Source organism: Zootoca vivipara, chromosome 1, assembly GCF_963506605.1.
Source record: "Zootoca vivipara chromosome 1, rZooViv1.1, whole genome shotgun sequence".
NCBI lineage: Eukaryota > Metazoa > Chordata > Lepidosauria > Squamata > Lacertidae > Zootoca > Zootoca vivipara.
In genome coordinates this window covers 39,510,687-39,529,990 of record NC_083276.1, presented here as the reverse complement: position 1 = coordinate 39,529,990, position 19,304 = coordinate 39,510,687, and the positions used below count along the sequence as shown (strand labels likewise).

The 19,304-nt window shown below is 42.0% G+C and overlaps 1 protein-coding gene across 1 annotated transcript; it reads right to left on the bottom strand.

Annotated features, from left to right (window-relative positions):
• Positions 1-2,949: 2,949 nt before the first annotated feature.
• On the bottom strand, positions 2,950-17,452 carry FAM98B (family with sequence similarity 98 member B). Its single transcript, XM_035110618.2, has 8 exons — positions 17,315-17,452; positions 14,081-14,229; positions 12,197-12,331; positions 10,689-10,873; positions 9,644-9,724; positions 9,288-9,404; positions 7,272-7,439; positions 2,950-6,593 (listed from the first exon to the last, which is right to left on the bottom strand). Exons 1-8 carry the CDS (start codon positions 17,377-17,379, stop codon positions 6,300-6,302), a joined length of 1,194 nt encoding a protein of 397 aa, XP_034966509.2. The 5' UTR covers positions 17,380-17,452; the 3' UTR covers positions 2,950-6,299.
• Positions 17,453-19,304: the final 1,852 nt, after the last annotated feature.

The window sequence follows — 19,304 nt, the reverse complement described above, 5'->3', positions numbered from 1 at the left end:
AGTATTAGACAGTTGATCTACTTGTAACACACCCATTTCCCCTCCTCCTTGCCATGTGAGCACTGGTGGCAGTGGTTTCCACAGCTGCAATGAAGTGTTCTCTGGGGCAGGCCTCTTTTTCTGCCCCAAAACATGGAGAGGACACCCCATGAACCCTATGGGGCAGTAGGATTTCACCTTAAACTAACCTTCTGTAAGAATCTTTGTTTACATAGAGTGGTTAACTCAGCCATAGACTTGGATTCCATTTTGTCTCGCACATTTTTTTAACATATGCATGGCAATGGTGTGAGGTTTTGCATGACAGTGTCATTAGAAGGCAGGTGGCGCCTGATTATAGCTTACCTTCTCAAATCCCAGTGAGGCAGTCAGATCTCCGAATGGGTGCTTAGAGTGAATTATGAGATTGAGGAAGGTTGATAATGAGTTTGTTTAGGACAAACATGTTCATGATGAGTAAATATGGTAGTAGATTGGAGAGCCTGCCCTGGGTAAGATGCTGCTTGGTAGTGCTACCTGGGCCCAGGTGAGCAGTGATGAGTAGGAGTGCATTTTTCAAGTTACACTTGGGAAACTAGTTGTACCCTTTGCTAGGAAACAAAGACCTTGCCCTCAACATGCATGTATTGGGAAACCTAGATTTGATTAGCATAATGGGGAAATGCCGTTGAGGACTGTGTGGAAAGCTCCGTTTGTCCCGAGTGCAGCAGACCAAGCTATTAATAAGAAATAGTAAGAAGAAACAAATTACATCAGCCCTAAAAGAACTACATCTGGACTGGTTGACCAATTAATTAATTTGTGGGCAGATTTCAGAGAACTGGTACTGACTTTTAAAGGCCTAAATGACTCGTTATCTGAAGGAAGCCCTTCACATCCATTATGATCCAATCCATTCTCTCTGCTAAGAACGCCACAACTGTCAGAGGTATAAACAGGGTGTGACTTAGACTAGAGCCTTTTCAGTGGCAACTCTTCCTAGAGAGCCACCTCTTGCCAGCTCTGTTACTATTTTGAAGAGCACTTGATATAGTTGCCTTTCTGAGTTGGGCTGAAATTTAACCTGGATGAACGATTGGTTTTTATGATTCTGCACTGCTCCGTCATTCAGTATTTTTAGATTGACTCAGGATATTTGGCTAAACCAGAGTACATAAAATAAATGAAGGTCATAATTCTGGGGAGAGTTGCACGACAATGAGCCTTGTGGAACTCACTGGGATTTATCTTGGGGTGAACCCCCTTAATCTTAGGCTGTGGTTTTATCCTCTCAAGCAGCTGCATGCGTGGTTTGTGGCAAGGCTGTGGTGCCACAAGCACAGTACTGTTAACAAGTACTGTTTTGTCAAGGAAACATAGGTATGGGTCATCTCCAGTGCAAGGAAGTGCATGCATTACTGCTCTAGCACACGCATGGCAGCTGTTTCAAACTTTTTGAAAGACAGTATCTGGACATTCAGCTGTCTGTGGGTGGTATTGACCTAACTCACCCTCTTTCCCTCAGCATTCTTTGTGCCAAATACACAAGCCAAAGCAATGCAAACTTGGCACCTTGTTAGGCCTGTTGTCTTATATTTATGCCAGTCAACTCACATTTACTGTTGTTCAAAAAAGATGAAAATAGTAAAATAAAAAAGTATTAGAAATACGTTATAACACCATTTGTGTGTTGTTTTTCTTTAAATAAATTGCTTTCATTGACCGTGATAGATGTGAAACTATGACAATCAAAGAAACTGATCTACAAAATGTACAGGCTTTAAAGGTTGGCTAACGTGCAATTTTTTGTTTGATATTTATTAAAATTAAGTTACACAGTAATTTTTTGTGCTCTGTTCTTAAACTATCTGTGGTAGCCTTGGGTCTGGCAAGAGCATCCAAAGACTTTCTGTTCTTAGCTGATCAGCCAGATGCAATTCCCATAATTATTTTTGGCATAAGGTGCCGAGATTTCCATCCTGCCTCTCTCGGTTCCACGCAGAGAATATTTCTTAATGCAGGTGCACCCCACGTGGTGACAGCTGGTATTTACCATCAGACAGACATGAAGGCTTGAGAATTAATTGCATCCATCAAATTAGAAACATGCTAGTTCTTACATGATAGAGAATAAATAACAGCTGTCTGTACGTAGATCACATTTGTAAGAGAACCAAGCTTCAGGTGAATTATGATAATCTCTTGATCTGCCTTTCTAACTTTTGCTTTCTCCTGGTAATCTACTTCAAACTCCTGATTATGCATCACATGGGCAAAATGGGTAAAGAGAAGTCTTTCTTTTCTCATAAAGCTAGAAACTGGATCCCTCCAATGAAGCTGAATGTTGGAAGGTTCAGAGCAGACAAAAGAAAACACCTTCACACGGTGCATAGGCAAATGAGTGAATTTGTTGCCACAAGTTGTAGTGATGGCCACCAATTTGTATAGCTTTAAAATACTAATTCATGGGGGATAAGGATGTCAGTGGCTATGTTCTGCCTCCAAATATTAGTTGCTGAGACTCACAAATGCTTATGAGATTCCTATAGGCCTCTAGCTTTTTGCATGATCCAGAAGGGCTCTTGTATTACCAGAGATGAGACATCTTTTTCAGCCTGAGGGGCCACATCTTCTAGGGCTGCATGCAAAAATTGATCATGGCCACTCTACATTTGCACATTCTGCATGAAAAGCTGATGTTCTACCACTGAGCTATGACTGTCCCTTCCTGGAGATCTGGGGTGTGTGTGGTGCAATTGCCAGCTGTGAAGGGAGACTGCTTATGATGCAATGTTACAGAAAAGCGTGCATACAGAAAAATAGAAGTTGCCCTGATCTACCACATTGTGTTATTTAATTTCAAGCAACATTGCCACTACCATCCCCCATACTGCTGTTCCTGACCACAGGCCTGCCCCTCTTGCAGACTGTAGCTAAATGGTATTCAATGTACAAAAAGCTACATTGATGACAGCTTTACAGTACTTTATTTCTCAGTGCTCACAGGTGTAAACAACCTATTTCTTAAAAACAAAATACTCTCCAGTTGGTTGTCAAAAAAACACAAGGTTTTCACTAGGTCCACAAGCATTTTAAAAGGAAAGTGTTCAAACATAAATGGAATTGCTCTTAACACAAAACTATTTACAGAAAATGTGTTTCACAAAATACACTTCAGGTTTAAAACGTACAAAAAAAACTGATTTATAGAAACGTTCAAAAACCGAGCAAGTTTAATTTATTGCATTTTTTTTAAGGTTGACAGACACACCAAAACTGCCAGTAATTTACCGTTTTAACTTTCTGGTGAAATATATTGTGATTTGCAAAGGATAAGGAATATTTTAAAAAAGTAGTTTACATTTTAAAAAATGGAGTAATGTCTTGCGGTGGAATTTACTTAATGCTGTCAAGGGAAGCCCTGTGCAAAGAGACTCAGGCTTTATCCAACCTCTGGCTCACAGAACCACAGAACAGCATGTAGGGGAGAGGGGGTGGCTCCGTCTGGCAAGCTGATCATGCTTGGGCAGAGAGAATATTTTGAATATTCCACCCTTAGCTTTTTTTCCCCTTCTAGCTGGGGATAGTTGTATAACCTGCTCTCCACATATAGCTAACTAAAAACACCAACTCTGTACTATCTAACAGCTAGAATGTGCTTAGGATATGTGTGTATGTAACTGTACGCAAGGCAGAAGGACAAAAACTCATTTTTCTCCCAGGGAAAGAAATGCAGGAAAGAGGCTCCCAACTCAGTTACAGTGGAACCTCAGTTTTCGAACGTAACCCATTCCGGAAGACCGTTCGACTTCCGAAATATTTCAAAAACAGAGGATCAATGGGCAGTCGGCAAAACCCATTGAAAAAAACGGAGAAACGCGCCTCAGAAGCAGTTCAACTTCCAAGGCGCGTTCAAAAACGGAAGCAATTACTTACAGGTTTTCGGCATTCAGGCGTCGAATCGTTCATTTTCCAAGATGCTCGAAAACTGAGGTTCCACTGTACTATTCTTTTGCTTGCTCTAGTGGTTAGCTCTGTCAAATATTTCCAGCCCCCTGTGCTTACTTAGATACTGCTAGGAAGCAAGGATGGTGTAAGTAAAGAATGACATCAGGTGGGAAGGGAAAGTTGCAAGGACAACATTTCCAGGTCCATGCACAAACATTTCATTCCTTCCTTCTCAACAGCCAACTCTGGTAGAACACACTGGGAACCTGTTCGTTTTATTGTAAGTTCGTGGTATATACTATAGGTCAATTTTATGGAACTCCTGATGTTTGTAATTTTGTCTTATCCATATTCTGGTCTGCGACCGTATTAATAAATTCATTCATTCATTCATTCTTATCCATATTGGTTATGGTATTGGCAATTAGGCTCACCAAATCAAGTGGTGTGCAAACCCTTCCTTTCAACTTAGAAGCAGTAAGAGTTGGTGGGTATCCTCCCAACAGTTTTGCTGCGCTCCCTGAATCCTCCTCGGCTACAAGGTTGGGAGGAAAGTTTGGAGCAAGAGGCCCCACCTCTTGGAGAAAAGAGAGGGGAGGGGAGTTACCTGCAGCCGCTGCTCAGTGGTGGGTCTCTATGCCGCACCATCAAGCATCAGCAGAAGTTTGCACTATCCCCTTTCCTTTCTCACAGGAAAGAGAAGTGAGGAGATGAAGACACCTTCGGCAGCTACTCAGCAGAGAGACTTGGCCATGCATCAGGTGAAGCTCGAATACTTTCCTCCGGTGTTTCCTATAGGAAAGGAGGAATCTTTTTTTGCTGTTGGGAGAAGGTGTTTGCTTGTAGCAGAAATAGCCTGGCAATCACAATTGTTGGCTTGGCTAGTAAGGCCAACCAAAAACGCAGACCTCCAATTATCGCCACTGCAAAAAAAAATACAGACTCGCATCCCCCCCAGCATTTTCATGGAAACCTCCTGCAGTTTTAATTTTGAATCAGAGGGCATTATAGCTGGTATTGATTTCTAATTTTTTCATAAATGTTTTGAAGAAATTGGGGGCCAAATCTAACATACAATGCTTCCCACATTCTTCTTTATAGGAGGGAATCACTGCAATTTGAAAACTTACAAAGAAAATCAATTTTAATTTTATACTCTGTTTTATTTTGTTAATGCTCATGTTTCCGAAGCTTCTCATATTACATAAAAATCCAGATCTCATAGAGTCAAAAAACCCAACTGCTTCTTTAACCACTATTCTACACTTAAAACATTTAAGGCCATTGCACACATGGAACGTTTTCTACGTAGATATCACTTCTATACAGAAAACCTCGCATGTTCTCTGGGCTCACAGTCTCTCACAGACGCTGCATATTCACCTCACAGGAACTCCCTGCTAACCATGGTTTTAGACCACATATAAATAATCACGTCTGACAAATGCACACATGTACATGCAATGTCTTAAAAGGAAGTCGCATGTGGAGGAAAGCTATCATGTGCAAAGTGATTTATAGGGAACCGAGTATTGTAATTTTCAAAAAAGCATGACCAACATAATTCAAACATTCCCCAGGGCTGCAACAGTTTAACATAAAGGTACAGCAACTTGGGCTGTCAGTGGAACTTTTGCAATCAATGTCCCTACCATCTGCCAAGGCTATAATAAAAAAATAGGTTGTGGGATATTGAATGCCAGGAACTAACAGTAGCAGCAGAGAAAACATGTTGCCCTCTTTACTTTCAACTTTCTTGGGCACATGAAATTAACCACAATTATCTCGATTTCTTGCTTAACCCCCAATAAAGAAGGGCATTTCCGCTGGCCAGGTTCAACTCAAATCCATCAACCCTTCTCTGGGGAAAGTTCTTGGGCATGGTGGAAGGAGAATTTGCCCATGTGAAGACCACCTGGTGGAAACCCTTACACATATGGTTCTTAAATGTAAACTATATGCTGATCTCCGCCAGCAATTCCTAGACCAACTCTGCATCCCCAAATGGAAACCAGAGTTGGAGGTCATACATTTTCTACTACTGGGGAATGATCAGGAGCTCACCAAGTTAGTTGCTAAATATCTCTATTTGGTTTTCTGTCATCGAAACACATTGCAGACATCAGATCTCCCTGGAGACCTAGAGATGTGATGACCGACTGCTTTGCCTCTTTTCTTTTGGCTAATGTTTTGTGCCACTGGGGAGGTGGTAATTCTGTTTTGATTTGTTATGCATGTTTGTATGTTATGCCAATAAAAGGTTTGATGATGATGATGAAGATGATGATAATTCAAACATCATGCTGCAAAGTCAGCTATAATTTATCCCAGACTCTCAATGAACCGTTTGTGTCAGTTAACATTTAGTGGTATCAGTATCTCCTGTAGCCTCCTCCCCCTCCCCTTCCACCATATGACTCACCATACCCACCTCTCCCACCGTAGCCTCCTCCCCTCCCTTGAAAACCCCCTCCTCCTCTCCAACCTCCACCCCCTCCTCCTCTACCGCCACCCCCTCCCCCCCAGCCGCCACCCCCTCCTCCTCGACCTCCTCTTCCACCTCTACCACCACCATCTTGCCTCTTCTGCCAAGGGGGCATTTCAGGTGGTGGTGGATCAATTTCTGTTGGTCTGCCTCCACGATCCGGTACTCTTCCCATCAAGACCTGCAATGGAAGCAAACTTTTTAAATTTTATTTTGGTTCATTTCTATTCCATATTTCCTCCATCACTGAGCACATGGGGCTTCCAGGGGATGCTCTGAGATCTACAGCTATAGGGTGGCATACAAATTTAATAAATAATCCAATGATAATAATAATAAAGCCAGAGGAATTCAGATTCCTGAGTGCACAGTTACCAACCTCATTAGATATCCAGGAAGACATTCAATTAATTACACATCACACATTAGACAGGTGAAACTCGGAAAATTAGAATATCGTCGAAAAGTGCATTTATTTCAGTAATGCAACTTATTATTTGTTATTTTTCTTTTAATTTTTACAAATGCTTTCTTTTGGAAATTCCACAGTAATAAAACAAATAGTTACAATAATACAAAAATAAACATCACTATTACATTTCATTAATTACATTCCATTTATAATTGACCCGCCTAACGACAAATAATTACAATTACAACAAATAAAGGCTTGACATATCTTGCTTTGCATGTCATGCATCTATCTCATATATTGGTTTCACCTTTTAAGCTGCATTACTGAAATAAATGTACTTTTCGACGATATTCTAATTTTCTGAGTTTCACCTGTATATTATGAATGGTTGGGTCAGCTCAAGAGGGCTCCTAAAGCTCATGTTGCATGAGGGGGAAATCATACCTTATTGATGGAGCAAATGGTCTTTTCTCGTGATGATCCACTGCTTGTTCTTATGATCTTCGACAAGTCTTCACGAGCTGCTAGAAGATGGGCTAATGAAATAGTTGATTTAGCAGTGAGTCCATAACGTTTGGGTTGATAAATCCTTGCAATGTCATCTGTTTTCACCTTAAAAATAAATGTAGACATATTGCAGAGTTGCAGAAATGTTAAAACAAAAGCGGGGAGCACTTTAAGTTTACACTTCTGTCCAATATGCCGCGTGTTCCTTTTTGCAGTCTAGGATCACATAAGGTCCTTGCAACAAGAGGAACAGCTGGCTGAACGCCTTAGCAACATTTGTCGCTATTTGAGTAATGCTATAGATGAGGAAGGTTGCAGTTAGGAGGTAAAATGAATCATGTGTGCATTCAGAGCTTTATTTTAAGGTGTTGTTGTTTTTGCTTCATAGCTCCCACTGCCAATGTTGAAAGCCAGTTTTCAGTTTAAGCAGCAGCTTGTGTCTTCAGCTGCCAGCACTCATGCAGAAGGAATTTCAAAGAAACTGCAGTTGCGCACATAGTTCTTGGCTATATGTACACCTTTGAACTGGTATTTATAACAGAAAAATATCTAATACAATCCCTTTAAAAAAACCCATCCCACTAGTAAATGGGATATAAACCTCATAATGGAATATAAAAAGGGAAATTAGAAAAGATGGGAATTACGATTTATGGGACTGAACATAGTAGGATATGCAAACTACATTAAGAAGATACATGTCAATATATAAATATGGAGAAATTAACTTTCATAAAAAATACAAGTACTAAATATCAAAATGTAAATACAGTGGTACCTCTACTTACGAATAACTCTACTTGCAAATTTTTCTACTTACGAATGGAGCTCCGTCCGCCATCTTGGATGCGGTTTAGATAGGATTTTTTCTACTTACGAATTTTTAGATAGGGTTGCTTCGACTTACGATTTTTTTTCTCCCAATGCATTCCTATGGGATTCGACATACAATTTTTTTCAACCGAGAAATGTGTGTTCGGAATGCATTAAATTCGTAAGTAGAGGTACCACTGTAATAGGAAATATAGAACTCAAATGGAACGATGGCAACTGTCAGGGGGACTCCCTACAGGGAGCCTCCCCCCGTCATCCTGACAAGCACTTCGCCCAGCAAGAGCGGTAGAAGTGGGTCAGGCGGGGGAGATGAGGAGAGAGCAAAATGGAGGGAAGGCTCAGTGAGGTATCAGAGCCCCTGCACCGCCGAAGCCAACTAGTGGAGGAAGGAAGGCTCAGCGATGTATCAGAGCCCCTGCACTGCCCTAGCCCACAAGTCAAGGAGGGAGCACAGCCGCTTCCGGCGCCCTAATTGAGGCGCGCGTCCAAACGCAGGGTGAGAGAGCGGCGTTTTGGGGGGCCCAAGCTATTATGCTGGCCCCGGAGCAGAAGGGCGCCATTGCCAGATTCTGCGAGTGACTAGGAGGTCATGTTTTCTGTTATCTCTGCACTGTAAATAGTATGCACAATAAAACCCTTAAAGACAAAGCGGACTGGAGCGTCTTTACTCGGGAGTAGCCGCAACAATCCCCTGACAGCAACTATAACGCGAACAACAAGGACGACCAAAGAAGACAGAAGAAAGAAGAAGGGAAGTCATTTAGTTGGGATTAAGTGGATAATGGGAATTGTTTATAATTTGTGTAATCTATAGGATGTTTAGCATGTATAACAGGAAAATGTAAGAATCAATATGTGAAATACAAGATAATTTACGAAACGTAAAACAAAATAAAAAATGTAAGATAGTATATTTAACAAATACAATAAAAATTATATTTGAAAAAAAACAAAACACCCCACAATGCCCTTGAATGTAGAGAGGAACCAGTAACTGGGATTCTCTCTAGTATTTACAATATAAAACTGTTATGTTAACAAATTGTGCATCATCAATTAAATGCTTAGGGAACCACAGAAGAATCAGCTACCAGGAAGTTGACGATAAAACATGTTTACCTTTGCTCTATCGGACCAACCAAAGGACTGTACAGTTACGTCTAAGCGCTTCATTAACATACGACGCCGGCATTCATATTCACCGAGAAGAGTCTCGTTTATTTTTTCCAACCTTCCCTATGGCATTGAAGCACAAAACAGTTCAATAGCAGTCTAAAATGCAGAAAATACTTTAAATAGCCACAACACTTTTCAACTGCAGATGCTGCAAATTTCCCCTTTTACGTCAAAAATCATAGAAGAATGCATTCAATTTTGATCCAAATAAAAGACAGAAAAGCAAAAAGCAGCAATCAATTTCGGCAGGTATTTGTATGCTATTGAATATAAAAGTGGGGAAAAAACTTAATTATTACCGTTTGTTCTGAATTCAAAGGAGTTTTAAGCAGAGATTTGCCCACATAAGTGTTTGGAATTTTTGATAAAATGTCCTTAACCTGAAAAATTAAAACATATATATATTTATATAAAACCAATTACAAGAATCCTGTGTATCTACCGTACATAGTGACACTAAAGTACAATAGAATTTCCACTAAGACAATTGGATCCTTTCTCTCAATGTCATCTTATGAGATGATTCACACAGGCAAGCCAGATGCTTCTTCCCCCTCACCACATGACTGACTCCTCCTGCCTGTGCCCAAGTATGGGAGAATGCCGCGTTCCCTGGCTGGTTCACTTAGGGGTGAAACACTACCTTTATTCTTCAGCTGCTGTTGTGAGAAGATGCTAGGTGCTGCAGCCAGAGTAAGCAAGGGGAGAGCAGGGGAGAGCAGCATGGAGAGGGTTCAAAGGGCAGGCAAAACAGCTACCACACATAAGAGCTGCCACAGTCATCTAGACTTCTTTCTGGGTTCCTGTGCAGATTTCTTCACACATGAAGGGACATCTAATGAGGAAAGGGGTTGTATGGCTCTCCTTACCAATGCAGGCTCCATCCCTACTATCCACACCGTGGGGTGGGGTGGGGGGAATCACAGAACTGTAGAATTGGAAGGGACCAAGGTGGGGGGCTATGGGCAGCAACTATGCAGGCTTCCCCCGATGCCATAATTCTTTCCAGTTTAACAAAAGCATAGGGCATTTCAGAGCAACTACTGGCTCTGCCATTCTTCTAGAAAAAGGGGTGTCAGAACTCACCATGAGCGCCTCCCCTTTGTTTTAGAATGGCAACGGTGCCCACCTGAGAGGTGCCAGAACTCACCTGAGAGGTGTTGGAACTGAGTTCTGGCAAGTTCCCACTGAAAATAAATATCCTAAGCAGGTATCCTATCTGCCTGTCACCCTGAGAATGCCCTTTCAACTCCTTGGTTGTTGTTTTTTTACAGGGGACTGGGGCTGTGCAGGTGTACAAAACTAATACTATCGGCACTCAAATGTAGAAAATACACGCTGTACCTTTGACTCTATATTGCTTAATAAGACCGGAATATCAGAAGATGAAGGTGATGACTTTGGTAGACCCAGGACGTCACAGATCATTTGGATTTCTTGGTGGATGTCATTATTCTTCGTCAAATGAGAACTTTTACGTTCTTTCAATTTCAATATCTGCAAAGCCTGAAGTTCTGTGCTTAAAAATACTGGAGGTGGGGGGAAAAGATACGTAAAAGCTAGAGGAGGTGTTTCAATAAGCAAACCAGTAAGATTAATGCTCCACGGTCAGAACTGGGTGGGGATATAAATATGAAAATTAAACAAGATGCGAATAAAAAATGGAAAAGAATTTAGAAGCCGTGTCAATGTTACGACTTTTTCAGCCCAAGGGCTGCAGAGACCAGGCAGTGAGCAACCTTGCAGGGGCCACATGCCAATGGTTGGCAGGACCAGAGGCAAAAGTGGGTGGAGCCACAGATGGGTGGAGCCAGGCCTTTGGAATGTGGGTGGAGCCTGACCTTTGGAATGCTGCCTGCTGCACTGCCATGCAAAAGTCAGAGATCCCCTCTTCCACCCATTTCTTTCCAGGCAAGCAAGATGCATTGTTTCAATCCAATGACACATTTCAGCCAGCAAAAGCACTTGAGGGCAGGGACAGCGAGGGGCGGGGCTTGGGGAGAGGGGGAGTGGCCTGGGAATAGTCCCAGAGCCCAACAGTGGGCTGAAGAACTGCACAAGGAAGGGTTCAACACCCTTGCTACAACTGTTGCACATAATAATGTTTTAAGTAATAATGTACGATGAAAAATGCATCTGAAATATATTTTGAAATAAACTTCCTTTTCAGATTATAAATCAGTCAATAATTTAATGACGTGCTAGGAAATCCACATCTAGAGAAAGCATTGTCCCCTTTCCCCCCATAGAGGAAATAATCTGTTGGTTGGTTTATACCAGGCATCCCCAAACTGCGGCCCTCCAGATGTTTTGGACTACAATTCCCATCTTCCCCAACCACTGGTCCTGTTAGCTAGGGATCATGGGAGTTGTAGGCCAAAACATCTGGAGGGCCGCAGTTTGGGGATTCCTGGTTTATACTGACCTATCCCATCGCAATTACTTGGAGAAAAATCGGCAAGAACCAGGCTGCACTCTTGAAAGGAGCATCTGGTCTAGAAATAATGTTTGCCTGATTCCAAACAGAGCCCAGGTCACACGAACCTTTCTCTGCCCAGTAATAAATGCAGAAATGTAACAGGGTAGAAGAAGTCAGCAGTGGAAACCAGCCCTGTGACTTCCTGACAGGCAGGTGTATGGCAGTATAAAGTGGACCTTTTTTTGTTCAGTTGCAAATTATTGTACCCAGGTTTCAAACACTATTCTCTGTTGCCATGCGGCTATTGCAATGCATAAGACTGGATGCAGGCTGCACAGTGCCAGAAAAAGTGGGCCTTTTCAGTCTCCAGAATGCTGTGTGAAACAAAACAGTCACCTGTAAAACTGCAAACAGAAAGACTCTGGTAACTTACATAGGACTTTAAGACAATCTTCTTTCTTTTTTAACCGCTCTTTAATTTCTCCAGACACAAGTGTTGAATATGGACAAGCTAGCTCTTTTAAAAAGCCGCTCATCTCAAGCTGTAAACTTTCAACGTCTTCACCACCTTTAACAGAACATAGGGGAAGAAAAAGTCATATACTTAAAAAAAAAAACATGATATCAGGTTCCAGCTCTGGTGCTCTAAAAAACAGTTGGGAACCAGGTGAACTAATTCAGAAAAAAATATCATACGAATTGCTCTTAAGATTTTTAAGTAACATTTTGCTGGGGGAAAAACTAATTTTAAAAAACAGAATAACGTGATGCTCTGAACTAATATCATATCCTCCAGAATTAAGTCAGTCCAACAAAAAGACAGAATGAACGGCACAGAAACACAACTTGAATTTATTTTTGTGCAGGGTATTTTGTCTTTCGCAGCAGCAAAGAACAAAAAATATAATCCTATTACCGTATTGGCCCGAATATAAGCCGCACCCGAATATAAGCCACACCTTTAAAATTGGAGGGGGGGGAAAGGAAAACAATAAAAATACCCAAATATAAGCTGCTCCATTCTTCGCTGCATACCGGGGGTGGGGTGGGGGAGCTGCGCTGTGTTGTCAGCGGCCTTTCCCCTTTCTTGCTCTCTCCCTTCCCAGCCTTGGGGCAGAGGATGGGGGACTACGTGCCGGAGTTTCTTATTTCCACATTTGCTGATACCAAAGCAAACTTTATATTAAATGTGTGTGCCACTACATGTCTGATTTTCCACCATTCAGGTATGCGGAGGGAGCCTCCACAGATACAAGAGGTTCCCAGCACTGCAGAGTTTCACAAGCAAGAAGGGAACTGAAATCGACACAGTGTGTGTGTAGCTAGTATGTTTCTCTCCACTGCCTCAACTCACCCGTGATACCTTTCCTGCATTCCATTCATTACACCTGAAAAAGACTAGGGTCTCTCTTTGTCTGTCTTTGCAGGGAGAAGTCAGGTACAGTACCTTTCCTGCTTTAAGGTGCTCGAGTTTAGGTTCAAGCAATGAAGGCTTTAGGGTCATGTTCACTAATATAAAAGAATTCTCTTAATTTTTTGAGTAAATGATCAGTTCAACCCTGTTCAATCAGGTGACAAAACAAACACAATTTCCCTCCTTTGATAATACCGTGTTTCTCATATTATAAGACACGTCTTATATTTATTTTTTCCTCAAAAAAACACACCATGGCTTATTTTCAAGGGATGTCTTTTTTTTTCTCCTCCTCCTGCCACGGCCGGCATTGCTGCTGCGCCTATCACTATGTCTTATTTTCGGGGTATGGCTTATATTCCTTGAATGCTTAAAAATCCTGCGATGGCTTATTTTATGGGTATGTCTTAAAATATGAGAAACAGGGTACAGTGGTACCTCTACTTACAAATAACTCTACTTACGAATGTTTCTACTTACGAATGGAGCTCCGTCCGCCATCTTGGATGCGGTTTAGATAGGATTTTTTCTACTTACGAATTTTTAGATAGGGTGGCTTCTACTTACGAATTTTTCCTCCCAATGCATTCCTATGGGACTTGACTTACAATTTTTTTCGACTTACGAATGTGCGTTCGCAATGCATTAAATTCGTAAGTAGAGGTACCACTGTACATCCAGTTCCACAGGTCAGAAAGACTGTAGAAGCATCACAACTTTTCATCATTAATCGTGTTAATATCACAGCAGAATGTCAAAAATCATTTCAAATATCTCCACAACACATTTATTTCCAAAGTGAAACATTCATGAGATGTTTACAGATAAATTACAAAATGGAAAGCTATGACAAACACACAAACAAGTTTCCAACAGATTAAAATCAAAATCATGCCAAATTACCAGCTGTTGAGGAGATGCTTTCTTCCAAGTCACACAATGGCTGTATTTGGGAACTTAACCAAACACAAAGATCGCAGAAGTCTTGTGAAGCCAGACCACTCTCGGCTGCTTTATTAAGGGCATCTTCATCCAAAAGAGGGCCTTTGTACCTGGGGAGCAAAATACAGAACACAAAACATATGACCTAACTACAGGAATTAAAATTTAAAAGTAGAAAAAAATGTTTCACTGTGGAATTTATGCAGTCATTCGCAAATATTCCTTTATTGAAAGGTAAGAGTGTATTATTGTTGGATAGTTGAGCTTGTGCAATTAAAGTGGTTGCGAATAAAAAATAACTCTTTTTGTTTACCCATTTTTAAAATGTTTAGTGCAAACAGAACTTCAATACGGAAATGTTTTAGAGACAACAAATCTGTACAATATGCAGAGGAGTGCCTAATGTAAAATTACACCTCTCAGCATTATTTTGTGTAGTAACAAAAGAATTGGCTGGGTTTTTTTTGGCTGGGGTGGGGGTGGGGAACAACTTTACTTCTTACCATTATGTCATTTGTTCCTTTCATCTCTTGACTCCACAGAAATGAATTAAACCATTATTTTTATTATTTATTAAGGCCACAACCAAATGTTTATTATGAGTTTTAATCTATCAAATAAATTCACATATGGGATGAAAGCATATTCTGAAATAGTTTTATCTTAGAAGAACCATTCCTCCTGTGTGTGAGAAATGAGAATGCCTCTTTTAACATGCATTTATATGCACACTGTATTCAAATAATTTAAAAAATCAAAGTCTTCTGCCTGATTAATCAGAGGCATTTTTTAAAAAGTCAACTACAAGTTTGTAAATTTGTTGTTTCAAATGGATGGAAATCCTATGGCAGTTTTTGTACTAACATTTTTAAAGAATGGTCAGCAATGTTTCAACATGTTGCCAATAACTGTATCAAATGCCAAGCGTAACTTCACACGTTGCATTCCAAGGCATACACCTAGGTTATTCTAAATACATCATACAGACTATGTAGTACTTCAAATATCAAAGGCAATATGCCTTTGACTAGTTGCTGCTGGAGAGAAAAACAGGCTGCAGGACCAGATGGGCTTTTGCTATGAACTTTCCAGGATGTTCATCAAAGCTTGAACTGTAACAAGCACCTATAACATTATTGGATACATGTGAACTTCTGATTCACCTGCCACTCCATACAGAAGCAAGTACAGTACAAGCCAACACACACAGTTATGCATGGAGTATTGTGCTGCTGCTGTGTGTGAAATCAATGAAAAGAAAGCAACACTGTATGTAATTAAGAATGAAATACTGTACAAAAATTCATTTAAAACTCCCATCTGTGAAAAAATGTTAAGAGTTTACAGTTGCAACATTTGACCTACACCCTGACTATACATTGTGCCCCCCCCTTTTTTTACACACTTCTCCAATGCTTGTTGTATGGAATCTCGTTTTGAGTCTAGTTTTGCCACATGCCAACTTCTCATTCAGGTACCGTGTTTCTCATATTATAAGACATGTCTTATATTAATTTTTTCCTCAAAAAAACACGACATGGCTTATTTTCTAGGGATGTCTTATTTTTTAATAAAGTGCACGCGGGCGCTGTTTGCCGGGCTTGTCAAGCCCAGCAAACAGCGCCCGCCGATCTTCGGTGACAGGCGGGGGTGGGCGGAGAGCGGAGAACGATCTCCGCTTCCCCCCCCACCCCCGCCTGTCACACAGGACAGATCCGAAGATCGGCGGGCGCTGTTTGCCGGGCTTGTCAAGCCCAGCAAACAGCGCCCGCCGATCTTCGGTGACAGGCGGGGGTGGGGGGAGAGCGGAGCACGATCTCTGCTTCCACCCCACCCCCGCCCGTCATACAGCACAGGGCCGAAGATCGGCGGGCGCTGTTTGCCGGGCTTGTCAAGCCCAGCAAGGAGCGCCCGCCGATCTTCGGCTCTGTCCCCCGATGCGCTACGGCTCGGGGAAGCAGGCAGGGAGCTCCTGCTGGGTCCCGCGCCTTCGCTTCTCGCTCGGTCGGGGCTTTGCGATAGTGCTTATTTTCGGGGTATGTCTTATTTTTCACCAACCCTTAGAAATCCTGTCATGGCTTATTTTTTGGGGATGCCTTAAAATATGAGAAACACGGTACAACACACATGGGGCATGAAGAAGATAAAAAGTCCCTGGAATATGGTAGCATACATGGCAAACTATAAATCCTGGGGGTTTTTCCATCTCAAGATGTACATTTTCTTCCCCATCAAGAAAGTGCAAGCCAGTGCAGTTAAATAAGTTTAAGGCTGCAATAACTAAGCAACTTTACTTGGAAGCTGTGACACTGAAACTGCAGGTCTTTCTTCCTTGTGATCATGTTAGGAGGAATGGGCTGCCAGTGGGACATCAGTATATAATCATTTGTACCCACTGATTTTTACTTTCAATTATTGCAAGACTACTAAGGTGTTCTACCAACCTAACTTCCAGCCATTCTTCCTTTTTCTTTTTTTAAAATGCATACCTTTTGCATGTATTACCAAAGTTCTTTGGTCAAAGCGGGAGCACTCCTATTCAACCAATCAAATTAGCACACATTTGGAAGCGATAAATACTGCTCCAACAGAACCGACTCAGCAGTTGGTACTCAGTGAGCAATCAGGACTCTGTGCCTGTTAAACAGATGACGCTGCGAAGTTGAGGAACAAACGTCTACCTCCTCTTATTATTCCTTAATACTTGGATATTTTTTATTATTACTATTACTATAATTTATATACCGCCCTATTCCCGGAGGTCTTTGTTTTCTTTTTAAAAAACCTGTATTCACAACAAACAGTTTGATTTCTCTCCCAGCCTTGATCAGCAGAATCAGAGCAGCAGAGATTTTTTGGAAGCGCGTCACGCGCGCGAAAATGCCGCGCTTCGTCCACCACGGGCTCCACGAACAATCATCCCACTCACACGTGGGTCAAAGGGGAGGCCAAGGGGAACCCCGGGATTTCAGAGGGAGCGAAGGCACTGGCGGCGAGTATTGAAAAGGGGTGCTAGTACTACTGCATTTGAAAAGGGGTGCCTTGATTTGAACCGGATTGCGTGTGCATCCCCGAGCGGCCCTCCTTTCCAGCCGGCCTGCCCGCCCGCCAGACCACCTCTCTGCAGCGGGACCCCAGCCCCTTGCCCTCTCCCCCTCCCCCCCCCGATCTCCGCGTCGCCTTCGCCCCTCTCACCCCAGAGCCTCGAGCGAGTCCAGGATGTCGCACTCCATTTTCAGATCCTGCGCCGGTGCCTTCATTGCCCGCAGCCGCCTCGGCCCCGCCCCCGAGAACGCCAGCCATCCGGCGCGCCGCTCAGACGGGCCCGGCTACCCTCCCGCTGCCCAGCCATTTGGTTCCTCCTTGCAGTTCCTGTAAAGCGCCTTTACAGATTAATCCCGATAAATCCGCGCCGTTGCTAGGAATTTGGAAAAGGGAGGAAGGAAGAACCATGCGCATTTGGGTGTGCATGATATTCCGCATAATCAGCAGCAGCAGCAGCAGCAGCAGCAGCAGCGCGAAATCTGTTCAGAGAGCCGCTTTAGATTAGGCGGAGTCAGCTCAAGCTTCTCAGCGTGCAAACTTCCCTGCAAAGCCTGCTCGCTTCAGTCTTTATTTTCCCACCATTGCCGGATTTACGTACAAGCTAAACAAGCTATAGTTTAGGATTCACTTCCTTTGGGGGCTCCCCAAAAAATTTAAAGGGAAAAAAACCCCACTGGATGTACATTTTCAAAATGTAAGATAGAAAACAAATAAAACCTACATGCAGCAGCAGTGGCAAATGGCTTTAGATACCTCTTAGGTGCATAAATTACCATATAGCATATATTCAACACAAAAAACAGCGGCAATTTGTTGTTGACAAAGGACAGCTGGACATATAAAGGACCCCATTACCTTCAGTAGCTTACGGCCTCATCAAACCTAAATCCGGCCCTGCCAATGCCTAACATTTGCCTGTTGCCCGACGCGACATGCATCTACTCTGAAGTCAGTCCTGTTGAGTTCAAAGCAAGGACATAAATAGTTCCTTTTTAACTAGGCCTTTGGTTGATTTGATTTGATTGACATCCTATGCCCTTTAAAATATGCTGGGGGTTTTTTGGGGGGGGGTCGGGGAGGGTGTTATTGGGTTGTTTTTATTTTGATTACGTATTTTGTGGTTTTATATTTCGATTTTATTCTGCAAACCTCCCTGAGACCCGCGAGTATAGGGCGGTATATAAATTCAAATAAAAATAGAAATAAGAATAACACTTCCAGATAAATAGGCACAGAACTGCAGCCTAAATCTTCCGTTTCCCCCGTTCAACACAAGCCTATTCGGGAAAGGTTAAACCAATGTTCTTAAGTGTGGTTATGTGAACATCGGTGGATATGTGAATAAGAATGTTTGCTTAAAGAAAAACAAGCACATTCTCTTAAAAATGGATAATATACTTGAATAGCAAGGAGAGAGGCAAAAGCCTAGAACTTGATTCATTTTCTGTCTAAAGGGGCAATAATGAACTGGGCTAAAACTAATCAAATGAATTTCAGTAGCTAAAGAGGAAAAGGTCAAAGTTTCTACACTTAGGCAGGATAAGATGGGGGACACCTACTAGTACCGTAGTACTTGTGGAAATGATCTATAAGCTGAACATGAGTCAACAGTGTGATGCAGAACCCAGAATTTTGACTCTCTTTTGCAGAAAAAAGGTTCCTCACCCCTAGAATATTGTCTCTTTGAAAGCTATTGTCTGTTGGCGGCTGTGTTTGTATGAGAGACTTCCATCAGACCACAACTGTGTTTAAGGCATGAGCCATTGAAGTTCTGAAGAATATAGTGCTTTCCTTCTCTTTGAAGGTGGTAAATCCCTGATTGAGTTTCCTATACTTAAACATCATTTTAATTAGCGTGAAGGAACATGCTAACTCTTCACTATCCCAAGGCTATTTTAAAAAATATAAAAGCTTTCAGGTTATAAAGATAGGTTGGAGTATGTTAGTTCTGCAGGGTACATTTAATTTGTTGATAGATTATGTTGCAGATTAAGCTGTCACAGAAACTGTCTTGTCAAAAGCCTGATGAGTAGGTATCATCGCAGTGGCATGTTTTGTATTTGATCTCTGATTAAGCTTCACACCTCTTGGAATGCAGGTCTGAACAACTCTCTTTCCACTCTACAAAGGAACTGGTCAG